The 13,938-nt window shown below is 38.8% G+C and overlaps 1 protein-coding gene across 7 annotated transcripts in view; it reads right to left on the bottom strand.

Moving 5' to 3' along the window:
* LOC100556496 (PH and SEC7 domain-containing protein 3) overlaps positions 1-13,938 on the bottom strand; it is a 251,754-nt gene that overhangs the window by 130,344 nt on the left and 107,472 nt on the right. For all 7 annotated transcript variants that reach the window (XM_062971516.1, XM_062971518.1, XM_062971515.1 and 4 more), the window contains one exon: positions 8,482-8,571. In XM_062971516.1, coding sequence (XP_062827586.1) covers positions 8,482-8,571 — 90 coding nt within the window. The remainder of the gene's footprint in view (positions 1-8,481; positions 8,572-13,938) is intronic.

Here is a 13,938-nt window from a genome sequence, read left to right as displayed (position 1 = left end):
CTACCTACACTATATTATAAGCAGTGGGGGATTTTGTTACAACCGTATGTGAATTGCACTTGCAAGGCATATGCCACTGGTGACATATGGTTTGAGATAACTTCCTGAGAAACTAACTGTACTCATCCTGAAGCCATGGAAGATTCAACTGTTCTAATAAGAGCTAATTTTGAGAGCATAGAAATCAGGCAAAGAGAATAAGAAGGTCTGGAATAATAATAATAATAATAATAATAATAATAATAATAATAATAATAAACCAGTGCAGGTGGTCCCGGTGGTGAGTGGCACACTGGGTGCCATGCCAAAAGATCTCAGCCGGCATTTGGAAACAATAGACATTGACAAAATCACGATCTGCCAACTGCAAAAGGCCACCCTATTGGGATCTGCACGCATCATCCGAAAATACATCACACAGTCCTAGACACTTGGGAAGTGTTCGACTTGTGATTTTGTGATACGAAATCCAGCATATCTTGTTTGCTGTGTCATAATAAAATAAATAAATAAATAAATAAATAATAATAATAATAATAATAATAATAATAATAATAAGAGCATCATCTAGATATTAGTGATGGAAGCCATGATGGATTTTATTTTTAAAAATCAGGTTGCTTTATTTATCCCCATTTCTGTCCAGCCTCCTGTGTTAATAGGAGACATTAGTATTATTTATCTTTGTCATTTCTATTCCGCCGTTCTCACCTGAATGGACTCAAGGCGGCTTACAGATCTGGCAAAAATTCAATGCTGATAAAAACTATGCAATCCCCGCCCGTATTGATACCTTCTACAAGTCACTACAAAAGAAAGCGAAAACAATCCTCAAATATATTTCTTTGCGATTCTAGATCAGTTATGTTTTTTAAACATTTCTCTAAGCTTTGAAAGAGATCTTAGAGTATTTTATTTTTGAATCAGGTGAGTAAGATAATATTGATTGATGTGTGTGAATGTATTTGCTGTTCTACATGACTTCTACTTTAAAAATTACTTTCAATACAATCTGACCATCAGGCTTACAGTTGACTCTCTGCATCCATGGATTTAACCATCCATGGTTTGATAATAGTTAAAAATTCCAAAAAAGCAAATTTTAATTTTGTCATTTCATATAAGGGACACCATTTTAGTACGCAATTGTATACCATGGGATTTCAGCATTCACAAATGTGGATATCCACAGAGGAACCAAACCCACAGCGAACAGCAAAGGCCCACTTTGGAACAGTGAAGATGACATTTGCAAAACCTACAGATAACATTTTTTTCAAAGTGCCTCAATGCCGTTCACAAGTAGTATGACAGCCCTTCGAACTACGAAAAGGAATCAAGTACCATGCCAAAGAGTCCTACCTGCAAATTTCTGAAGTCTAAAAACCAGCAGCAGATAGAAAAAAAAAACAAGCCATAGACAGAACAGAATATGACAGCTGTGGTAATAGAGAGAAAACAGTGCCTTCTAGCATCTTTGTACTCTCCTTATATCTCATGATGCCTTCCGCAACATGAATGCTGATCCATTAGTTCTCTCTCTCTCACACACACACACACACACACACATGCTAGCATGCGCGCACACTCCTATTGGTCTATATTAAAGAGAAGTTTTCACTGGTATCAACTGAGCTTTCTTCCCAAGTTGTTTATCAGCTGATGAAGAGGATTGACTGTCCTAGGAACCCCAGCCTAAGAGAAAAGGCTAAAACACCGTAAACTTTCCAAAATTGTTGTCATGATTGTCAGTATCCTCTTTATTTGTTTTCAGTTAAGGCAAATTATATTGCAACTTCAAATTACTCATTTCACTCGGGCATACTTTGGGTCATGATGCCTGCATTAGCTTTTCAAACTCTTAATCCCTGCCTTGTCCATATTGACCTGGCCATGTTTTACCATCAGTGTCCAAAAGATGACTGGTACATAAGCTGAAACAGAGGCTTCTTGTGTGTGCTGGACACAATTATGGAATGGTCTCCTTGAGAACAAAGTCCTCTCTTCTTGCTTTCACAGAGGCTTTAAAGCAGGGGTCTCCAAACTTTTTAAACAGGGGGCCAAGTTCACTATCCTTCGGACCATTGGAGGGCTGGACTATGATTGGCCACCGAGCAATAAATAATAATAATAATAATAATAATAATAATAATAATAATAATAATGAGGGTTGGAAGAAACCCCTTGGGCCATTTAGTCCAACCCCCTTCTGCCTCTGTGCACCAAAAGCACAAGCAAAGCATCCCTGACAGATGGCTACCCAGCCTCAATGTTAATAATAATAATAATAATAATAATACAGGGTTTTGGAACACAATACTCCTGACAATCGTGTTAAAAACAAAGTATGGATTGTCGATGTTGCAATTCCAGGTGACAGCAGGATTGAGGAGAAACAACTGGAAAAGCTGACACAATATGAGGATTTAAAGATTGAATTACAAAGACTCTGGCACAAGCCAGTCAAGGTGGTCCCAGTGGTGATGGGCACACTGGGTGCAGTGCCTAAAGGCCTTGGCCTGCACTTGAACACAATCGGCACTGTCAAAATCCCCACCTGCCAGCTGTAGGAGGCCACCTTACTGGGTTCTTCACGCATTATTCGCCGATACATCACACAGACCTAGAAACTTGGGAAGTGTCCGACGTGATCCAATACAATAGCCAGCAGAGTGTCTGTTGTGGACTCATCTTGTTGTGTTTCAAGTAGTAATAATAATAATAATAATAATAATAATAATAATAATAATAATAATAATAATAATGGTTGTAAGAGAAGAAGAGACCCGATCTTATATTATGCTTATGATTTTATGTCTTGTTTTAAAGGTATTTATCTGGTTGTATTTTATTGTATATTGCTGGGCTTCATCCCCATGTGAGCCGCTCCGAGTCCCTTTGGAGAGATGGGGCGGGATATAAGAATAAAGTTGTTGTTGTTGCTCCCATATGAGCGATGTGGTGAATGCAGTATTGGTTTTAGATTAACTATTAAAGGAGCTATCCAGGGTACTGAACCCTATCTGCAAAACAGATTCATCACCTTGGATTGCTACTCTAAAGTTTTCCATATATTCTGGTCATAGACTGTAATAAATTGCTGAACTGAACTGTACTGAATACTCTAAAGTTTGCCCTAAAGGGCAGAACGGATTCTCTGTCCTATAGACACGGGAGGCATCAGCTGCCATTGCCAGCTGTAAAGGCCATGCAACCAAGCAAGCCAATAAGTTGGTAGACCATACAAGCTGGAGACTGGTTTCCCGACCCACATCTTCCCTGATGGGTTTAGCAGGGAGGAAGCAGGAAGGATGAATATGTATCTGCTAAGGAGACTGAGAAAGGTAAGAAAATGCAGGAGGGATGCTTCTTCGGAAAACACACAGAGAGGCTTCTCAAGCTTTTCCCAACAAAATAGCATTATGGACAAATGAAAGGACATATTTTCATCAAAGGGCAGATAAAATGCCATCTGTGTGGCCACCCTGGTTAGATGTTTTCTCAGCACTCCTATTACTAATAATACTATTGCTACTACTAGACGATCCCAATATCATAACCACCAACACGGATACCTTGGTAAACATATTGGACTATATTTTTTCCCTTCAAATATATTTCCATAATAGTGAAGAACTCAATAAGAGAGAAAGAGAGAGCAACGTATGACTCAGAAATACAAACTATTCCACACTTCCTGTTTTATCATTAATAACAGGTGGTGGGTGTCTCTAATCCCACAGGAGATAAAAAGAGTTCAACACAACATTTGGCGGTCACGGCAGTGGCACAGTGCCATCTGGTGGACTCATCAACTGCGAAGTCAATCTGAAAGGAAACCCTATGCATTCGGAAAAATAGCTTTGTACGTCACCTGTCACAACTCTTGTGGAAAGCTTAGATTTTCATACGTATGTAAGTCATCTTCTATGATAGATACCATTTAGGAAAGGCCACACAAACACAACCAACATTATCCAATGGTAGCAAACACACTCCAAGAGAATGAAGCTGGATGTTCCCAAGGGCCTATCTAACCCACACCTGATATTTCAAAGTTTGGGAATCTCTTGGAAAACTAATAAGCAAGAGATAGACTTGAGACTCTTTCCAAAAGACATCCTGCTTGGCTTCAGGACTAGTAGGCAGTTGACAGCTTTATCCTCTCTGAATTTTTTCAATTGTCCCTTAAAGACATCCAGCCTGAAAGCCAACATCTCTCGCAACATCTCTCAGCATCTCATGCGGAATGTGAGCTTTCTATCACAACTTCAGGAATATACTGCAATTGCAGGTGAATATGGTAAAAAAGTGGGGCAAGACAAGACAACATGGTAACATACCTCTTTCTTGGGCAATATAAATATAATACAAGAAGCCACAAGAGGAACTCACACTGTAGTTCAAGGCTCTTTCCACGCAATGCAAAGATGAACTGAAGTGGGGGCGGGTCATCCTATGGAGGTCCCATGTGAATACATTAAATGTGTCCCTTTTTTGCATAATCTGAAGAGGGGCTTTTCACAGGAAGCTTGAATATACCTTCAGGAATGTTAGAAGAGTCAGAACCAATGTTACCATTGGACTGGGACCTGGAAGATCTATGTCCTGGTCTTTTCTAAGACACAAAACATATGAGGTGATTTTGGGCCGTGCATTTTCTCTCTCACACACACACTGGCATGCCCTGTAGTATCATTGTTGTGTTGACTTCTCTGGAGGAAAAGCAGGACATAAATGTGGTTGCTAAGTAAAATAACACACTTAGATACTCCTCTCACTTTGTTTTAAAAGACTACCAGGTTAAATCCAAAATGAAGGTGATTTTTCCCTCTGTAAAAAAATCAGCTAGATCTCTGATTCACTACAACAGCTTCACCTTACATTTGTTGTAGCTGAAAATGCAAGCCAACAAAGATATTTCATTTTCACTCCACTTGCAGGTACTGATTTATTTTCGGCAAATTCATTTTCAGCAGCTGGAAAGACAATGACATGTCTGGGATGCCATCACAGAAGAATACTACCTAGTAACGGAAAAGTTATACACCAGAAAGAAAGGAATGAAGTGGAAACTTATTACATTAAGCAAACTGCTTAAACACAGGGCTTGCGATCGATCTGATCAATAACAGCCTGTAATTAGAGAGTCTGAGGCCATTCCACCGCATCTCTACAAGACAGCGTTAAAAATGAGCTGATTTGTCAACGTCAACTAATGTTTGTTTGGTCACAGACAAGCAGAGCCAATAGCTTGAAAAAACGCATGCTTGAAGAATCCCCACATCCTTTGTCTAGGCCAGAAGCCAAGAAAGAAACAAGTACAAGCTTGGAAACAGGCAGCTGGGGAGAAGAATGAGTAACCTCTCTCAGAGACTGAACCTTCTGCTCCAAATTGCTTTGGCTAGAAATTATTTTTGAGTCTGTTGAGGCCTAACAGCAGATATTCCCCTACAGCCTAAAGATAACAACACTGGTTTATCTTCTGAAAAAAACTAGATGGAACATCTTTAAGTCAGAACCTTAGTAGGCTCCACTTGCCTTGCATTCTGAAACTTCCAGTCCAAAATATAACCTTCTCCTGCTCTAAAGAAACTATAAGCACTTGCAGGTTGAAAATTGTTCAAAATATTTTTGATTGATTGTGAAACGGTGATATTAAAAATGTGACAAATATCAAAAGCAGAGCTTTCCAAAGATTTCATGTTGATAGCACTCTTTGTAGATATGTATCATCTTGCAACCCAGTAATTCAGAAAAACAGCTTATCCATTGCTACTGACTTCTTTCCTCAGTACTGCCCAAGAAGATAGGAAAATTGTTGGGAATCTATGAGTGGTTACACTCAAAAAATAACCCTCTCTTGGGGTGATTCCACCAAAAATATAGCAGAGTGCTAGAAGCACATTCCATAACTAGCAGAAACTTACGTGTTGTGAGCTGAGATAAGCCTCTGTTGCTTAGGATGGCAGAGTCAAAAATATAAGTTCACAAGTATTTATTGAAGTAAAAGAAATACATTCTGGATAGGAAAGTTCTTGGAGCTAACTAACTTTCTAAATCTCATATTCTAAGGAAGACAAAAGGTAAAGTTATCAGAAAAAAATACACATGCAGCTACATCTTGCATGGAGAATGGCAAGATGCTTCCTCACAGGAAAAGACAAAAGGCAGAAGAGAAGGAAAATAGAGGCCAACCATGTAGTCAAAGCCTAAGCCCGAACATGATTGCAAGAGAGAAGGAGTTACCTCATACCTCAAAGATCACATTGCTACACCAACAGATGGGAAAGGAGATAGTAGCAAACAAGAAAAGAGGAGTAGAGACAGAAAGCCCCTTCTAGGAAGGCATGCAGATGAATAGGGAAAGGAATCCCTCATTCTAATCCTGTTTTCCTAGTTTAGCCACTTATTGGGGACTGGAGTCCAGGATGACACCCAATAAAATATATTCTAGATTAAACTCTCCTCACTTCTCAAAGGGTGACTATGAGAGTCTTGGCTGATTTAGTGTGGGCTCTAGAATAGGTCAAAAAGAGTAAAAAATTACTATACACCTCTCTTTCCTTGGGTTACCAGCTTCCAGATACATTCGTATATATATTTCTATTGCTCCCATTGTAAAACAAATTCACTAACAACTACTGCTTCCTGCATAAGTAAATCTGACAAAAGAAAGAGAAACATTCTTATTAGGACTGACAATGGAAAATGTTCTGCTCTTCAGATTGAGATTTCACCAGCTATTCAGATGCAGCTGCTTAAATAAATTGAATGAATGCACATACACCAAGCATGAAAGCACAAAAAAGGTGGAAAATGTGTACTGTACAGCATGTCCTGATTTCAAATTATATCTTCCATTCAAATGTAAAGGCCCAAAGGCATCTCCATTCTCAAGTTCACCGAAAAACCTTGTACCATAAATACACAACTCAACTGCTGGCCTTGAGTATTCAGCAAATAAGTCTAGACAACTTTCTGCCTTATCACACAATCCAATCCAGACAGGATCATTCTTGGGCAAAAACAAGCTATACCTGCCTGCACACAACCTATGGTCCTGGGAGCTACTGGCATATCTCTATGTTGTATTCAGGCTCCAATGCTAAACAACAAAGCATATATGCAACCCTAAACAAAAGGCTGGCACCGAATTCTAATTTATTTCCTTCAAACTTCCTGATAAACAAGTAACCCCAAAAATCTAAAGCATGGCTACACAATTTTGGACTGCAAGTTGTTGACGTCCCCGCACCCCTTCCAGGCCTTTCTGTATTCTCCTCTGTGATACACCATTTGCTATTACATTTGCAGCCGAATCACTGAGATTTTTAGAGGACTAGGTTTCACATGGTGGTACTGGCATGAGGATGGAGAATATGGTGGGATCTGAAAGGGATGCCACGAGGGCCCCCAAACACATTTCCTCTAAAGCCTGCCCAGAATGACACAGCAATGAGGTATTTCAAATGTTTGTATTCATTTTCTTATAAACACAATGATATCAAAACAGACCCACCACCCTTGAAAGACCAGTGCAGGGTCTACACACCAGTGTTTGCCAACCTGTGGATTGAGGAATGGTTTCACTGATTTGAAGCCCACCATCACATATATACTGTCTTTTAATGCTCCCCAAAAGATGCTGCCTGCCAGATGATGATGCAGGTATACAGCTCCCCAAAAGATGCTGCCTACCTGTAGTCTCCAATTTCCTTTACTCAGAGAATATCACCTAAGGACAAGATAGTATTTTCAGGATAATTTGACGTGTCTTAGATTGCCCCTGATAGTGCAGTGGGTTAAACCTCTGAGCTGCTGAACTGGCTGACTGAAAGGTTGGCGGTTTGAATCTGGGGAGTGGGCTGAGTTCCCACTGTTAGCCCAGCTTGTCAAGCTAGCAGTTCGAAAGCCTGAAAACGTGAGTAGATCAATAGGTACTGCTCCGGTGGGAAGGTAACAGCGCTCCATGCAGTCATGCCAGCCACATGACCATGGAGGTATCTACGGACAACTCTGGCTCTTCAGCTTAGAAATGGAGATGAGCACCAAACTCCAGAGTCGGACACAACTAGACTTAATGTTAGGAGAAAACCTTTAACTTTTACTAGAGTGCATCCTTCTACACTGTAGAATTAATGTTGTTTGACAACACTTCAACTGCCATGATTCAATGGTATGGAATCATGGGAGCTGTAGTTTTAGAAGCTCTGTAGCATTTCTGAGAGTGCTGGTACTTCACCAAACTACAGCTCCAAAGATTCATAGCATGGAGCCATGCCATTTAAAGCAGTGCAAAACTACAGGAAATTACAGTGTAGATTCCCCTACCTGTTCAGCATTCTAGCACTCTATTATTGTTTACCATTGAAGAAACGACTGAAAATCAGAAAAATACAAGCAACATCCTCTTGCCAATCATTAAAGCTGAAAGTTGAAGTTGTATTCCAGTGATGGAAAATGATTGAGGTGTCTCACCTTCAAGAGTTCCCTTGGGAAATCTTTGCCTTCATTCATTCCCTGAAGATTGGCAATGAATTCTTGACAAGACATCTTCTTGCCAATGTTCTGAAAGAAACAAGATAGAGAAATTGTAATGCATTTGAACGGGAAGCAACAGGACAGATGCTATTTTAAAATATATATTATATGAAATGCTCTAATGGATCCTCTCCCCTTTAGGTTAGAAACCATGTTGTGAGCAGCAGTCCCAGGGACATTCTTTGTAAGTATATCTGCATGAGTACAGCTTTAAAATACAAATCAGCATAAACAGGCTACCCTACTGGGAAGGCAAGAATTGGTGAATAAGCAATCCAACAAGTATAATGGTGGCAATGAATCTTAGAAATTGCACAGGCATTTGATCCACAGCTCTCCAAGAGCTTTACAGAACTGGCAGGCATTGCAAAAACATTAAGGTCTTCCCACAAAAAAGCTGGTATCATTTTGCTAGAATGAAAGCCTCAAATCGACATGCTGAAATTGCATATGTAACACACCCTTCCAAAAAAGAGTTTTACAAAAAAAAAAAGTCACAAAGAGTGTGTTGGGGAGGAGAAGATTTCTCATTTACATGTGCTGATCTTTTTCTAATTCTTTCTTTCCAATTTACATTTATAGATTTTTTAATTCTCATTAATTAAAAGACTGCTTTACAGTCAAGAGATAGGAAGTGAATGATGGTAATAGGGGCTCTCTTTTTTCTTTGGAGTAACTTTTCAGGTTTCTCTGCTTAAGCCTGACATCCACAGCAAAATTGCAGTTGTGTGCCTTCAAGTCATTTTCCACTTGTGGTGATGTAAAGGCGAACCTATCACGGGGTTTTCAAGGACTGAGGTGTATAACTCCACCAATGACCTAATGGGTTCCTATGGCCAAACCCTGGTCTCTAGATTCATAGTTCAATCTACTATACCATGCTGCTGTTGGAAATAGCAACCTTCTTCAAGCCTCCACTAGTAATTTGTTTTGTATCTGATTCTGTTTGCTTACTGTGTTGTATATGCATGTTTTGGTATTCAGCTTTCCTTTTGTTCTATGTTCCTTGAGTTTTTGGGAGGGACTGCAGACCACATGATCAGATCTGGGACTGCTCAGATCTCAGATTCCACTTTAGAAGACAGAGATGCCATTAGGCTATGGACTGTTAACAGCAAATTCATATTGCTGTTGATTATAAGAAAGATGCTCTGTGTTATCTGCACAAAGAAACCACTTCAAAACCTATCTGTAATTTGATTGACAAGTTATGTACCTGTATGCTGAATATATGAAGGTTGTGAGTAAACCAGATATTTTACTTTTAACGAAGTTTACTTTATTTTTGTCTCTTGAGAGCCTGATATAGAAACAAAATATTTTATGGGAGAGTAGATGTTTTGGGGCACTGAAAATAACATTTCTGAAGAACTGCTATATTTTGTGCATTGGCATAATTTCTGTTCCTAACAGATCAGAAGCAATTAGGTTATCAGCCTAACAACTGAAAGCCAAATTGCCTTGTATACCTTATATACCACTGAAGAGAAGATTTTACTCAAACGAGTTTTTGGCTCTTCTCTGGAAGATCATACTTTTACAAAAGGTTATGATTTTCAAATGGTTGTGAATGCCATTTTTCTCCAAAATGATTTTCCAAAATGTTATGATCTCTAAAAGGTCATGCCTTTCTAAAAGCTACCTCTCTCTTTTTAAATATTTGTCCGAAATCCTAGTGCAAATGGAACAATTGGACTTTCTTTATGCATGCATTCCTATAATTCAGCCACTAAAATTAGGTGATATGGCCTAAGGGTTAATCAATACAATATATTTATTAACCACTAAAATTGGTTCCATATTGTGTTCCATATTGTGAACTATTCTGATATTGTTTAAAAATGAAAAATTGCATAGGAGTTTTAAAAATAAGTAATAGAATAATAGAATAAGTCAATGTAGGTGTGTGCGTATGTTTGTTTGCCTATTTGCACCACAAAGTCTGATTTCATTGGATTGATTGTTGCTAGGTGAAGTGGCCCTCAGTGATGTCACTGGGAAAGAAAGATAACCAGTATATGAGGGGGAGGGAGGGAGGGAGGAATGGAAGAGTCACAAAGAGAGCCTGTCCACCACTTAAAAAGAGTGTTGTCCGAAAAACATTGTGAGGTAGACCTTCTCTGAGCTGGAGAAGGGAGAAAATAAGTGGGTGGCAGTCTCAATTACACCAGGACAACGCCAGGTATATACGTTAGTAATACATACAAGCATAAGTAAAATAGTTTTTGGAATAACATCATGCCACATGCTTATAAGCTGAAACACTGAATTATAATTAGGAAACAGACAATGATGGTTAAAAATGCATCCCAGACTATGGCTACATTCCAAGCAATAAATCCCCAACTTACCACCTAGATCAACAATGCAATACAAACAAACAAACAAACAAACAAACAAACAAACAAACAAAAACAAAAAATAATTAGAGCAAGCACTCTGACAGGGAAAGAGAGGCGAAAGAGGCAAGAAATATTGGCTTATTAAATTATACTAGGTGCTATGTAATTTTCACACTTAACAAAATGTAGAGACAGGCAAAAGTTATTTAAACTTGGGAAGCCATCTAAAAATGTTGGAAGCTCTCCACTAAAGCATCTCCAGAGAGCCATGGGACTCTCAGAAAATGGCTGAAATTTGGCCTGAAGACATGTAGCAAAAAGTCAGAATAGGGCAAAAGTAAGAAGAGGCAGCTCATTCATCACAAACCAAAAAAAACCCATCCTAACAAATAATTGTGTTTCAGCTCTATCCAGGACCATTCGGTTCACCTGACTTTTGCTGCTTCTAAACACCACTCGGCTGTTTTAATTCATTACCTTCAATATCCTCTGTTGACCTGGCAATTTAATCCTATTAGTTGTGGCCACCCTACATGATTTGTGTATAAGCAACTGTGGTATCACCACATCAGAAAGACACCACAATATCAGCAACAAGTCAAACGGGCTTACAACAGCTAAAAGAGTTAATTAGGAACATGGGCAAACAAGACAAAACCAAGTGAGGGGAAAGATGATAGAAACTGTGATGAGAAGAGCATGGTTTTACAAAAAGGGATGGGTTTGTAACCCTTCCTAATGTACAGTGAGACCACTGTATTCACAGGGGACACATTTCTGGCTAGAACATGTTTACCCCAAAGATGGATTTGATCAATACTTTAAAGTTGTGCTGGAGGATCTAGATATTCCTTGAGAGGCATCCTGCTAGGAATTTACTAGGAACTCTAGTGTGAGCCTATGATAACTTCCAGAAGAAGCAAACCTTAAATCATGCTAGAGGATTTAGCAAATTCCATAAGAAACCATTTCCCCTGGACATGGAAAAATGGATTTGTAGATATTAGTGGTGTGCATTCGGGACTTACCTTGTCCCGTTTTGTATCTCGGCTTTCGGTGGGGCCCTGTTCCATTTTCGTCTGACCTCCCAAAATTGGAAGGTCAAACTTTTGTTCTGTTTTGTCTTCTGGGCTGAAAGATCTGTTTTCCTTTGGGCCAAAGCCCCCAGGCCTAAGGGTGCAGCCGATCGATCTGAAAAGCAGTCTTGGAAACAATACCGGCTCCCACCTGCCTTTTGTTTTGAGTTGGTTTTTGTTCAAAGGGGGGCCTTTCCATTTCGTGCCATCTGAATGGATGGTACGAAACGGAAATATAAATAAAACAAATAAAACAAATATTGTTTCTGTGGTATGGAAGGTACAATTCATTTTTGTCGTGAAATAACAAATCCACCAGAGATTGTTACCTTGCATCCCAGTTATTCTCACCAGTCAGAGAGGACCAAAGTTGCTACTATATGTTATACATAAGAGTGTTTTTTTTGTTGTTGTTTTTTTTCATTTGATACTTTCAGTGCCAGACCCAGAAAGGAATTCATAAATTCATCTGTCAGCACTATTCATTAGAAGTGTACAAAATTTTGTTTTTAATTAGTAAGTTATATCCAATTTGTAATTTTTGCATATACAAACAGATATTAAGAAACAGGGGGGAGGGAGGATGCAAAAACGTAAGAATCAAACCTCACCCAATACTTTTTTCATTTAAATTCTGTAATGCTCAGAAGCCTATCAAAGTCAGTTTCATTTTGAGCACAAGCGATGGGAAACCAAAAAGGCTGCCATCCCTCTTTAAATGAATAGGCTCTCGCCATGAAGAGAGGAAAGCAGAAGGGCAGGACAAAGCTGAGTGAGCTGGGAAAGACACAGAGAGCACAGAATTCTGGGAAATGTAGTTTGGGAAGGAGAGGAGCCCTGTGGCCAAGAATTCAAAAGGCCCTGCCCAGAACTACATTTCCCAAAATTCTGCTCAGCATCAGAAAGCTCCAATTAAGATAGGGGAGAGATTTTTCCCTTTTAGCAGCAGCCAGGGTTCCAATAAATTGTTGAATCTGCAAACAGGAGGACTGACTGATACTTCAATAAAAGTAAGTAAAGCAGTGCTAGGCTGGGAAGAAATCCCTAAATTGAAATCCTATTGGTTAATGGGAGAATCATTTAATGAAATAACTGTTGTGGCTTTAAAAAACCTTTTAGTCAAAACTTTAAAAAAAATCCCCAAAATCAGTAGATGTATGCATTTTTCTGAAACTTGGGGAGAATGATCCAATCCCCTGTCACTGTGTCACTGTACAGAAAATTCAAGAAGATGGCTCTTATGGTTTTTTTAATGGTTGTTTGTAAAAATTTTGAAAATTCCCCAAAAATCAGTGAATGAGTGAAACATTCTGAAACTTGATGGGCTAACAGTGGTAAATGTATTCTATAGTCTTAGCAAGTTTCATACCAATAGCTCTAAGAATGAGGGAGAAAAGCACCCCTGAAGTTTCCCCATTGGCACCATTAATTAATTAGCATATTAATTACTTAATGAAAAGTAACTAAAAAGTAGTTAACTCATAGTTATTACACAGATCCCATCCAATTTCGAAAACACTTTAGAAACTATCCCCCCATGCCCTAATTTCATGACTATTGAAGCATTTTTTTTCATTGATCACACCTAATATTGATCACAGGCCTAATATTAATATATCGGGCTGTCACAGAGAGGAGAGTGCAGGTTTATTCTCTGCTAAAAAAAACATGCTTAAAATTTTATATAATGTGATTTTATTTTGTAATGGTATCTGTTTTATATGAATTGTTGTTTTTACATTGTTTTTAGGCATTGCATTTTTGCCTATTTATTGTAAGCCGCTTTGAGTCCCGTCGAGGAGAAAGGCGTGGTAAAAGTGATGTACATAAATAAATAAATACTCAAGAGTAGTAATAGATCTAATGGTTTTAAGTTACAGGAAGGTACATTTGAATTCAACCTCAGAAGAAACTTCTTGACAGTAAGAGTACCATCTGCCTAGAGAGATGGTAAGGTCCCCTTCAAAATCGCTAGA

This window comes from Anolis carolinensis, chromosome 2, assembly GCF_035594765.1.
Source record: "Anolis carolinensis isolate JA03-04 chromosome 2, rAnoCar3.1.pri, whole genome shotgun sequence".
NCBI classification, from domain to species: domain Eukaryota; kingdom Metazoa; phylum Chordata; class Lepidosauria; order Squamata; family Dactyloidae; genus Anolis; species Anolis carolinensis.
Note: the sequence above shows the minus strand (reverse complement) of the source record. Positions and strands in the feature narration are given on the sequence as shown.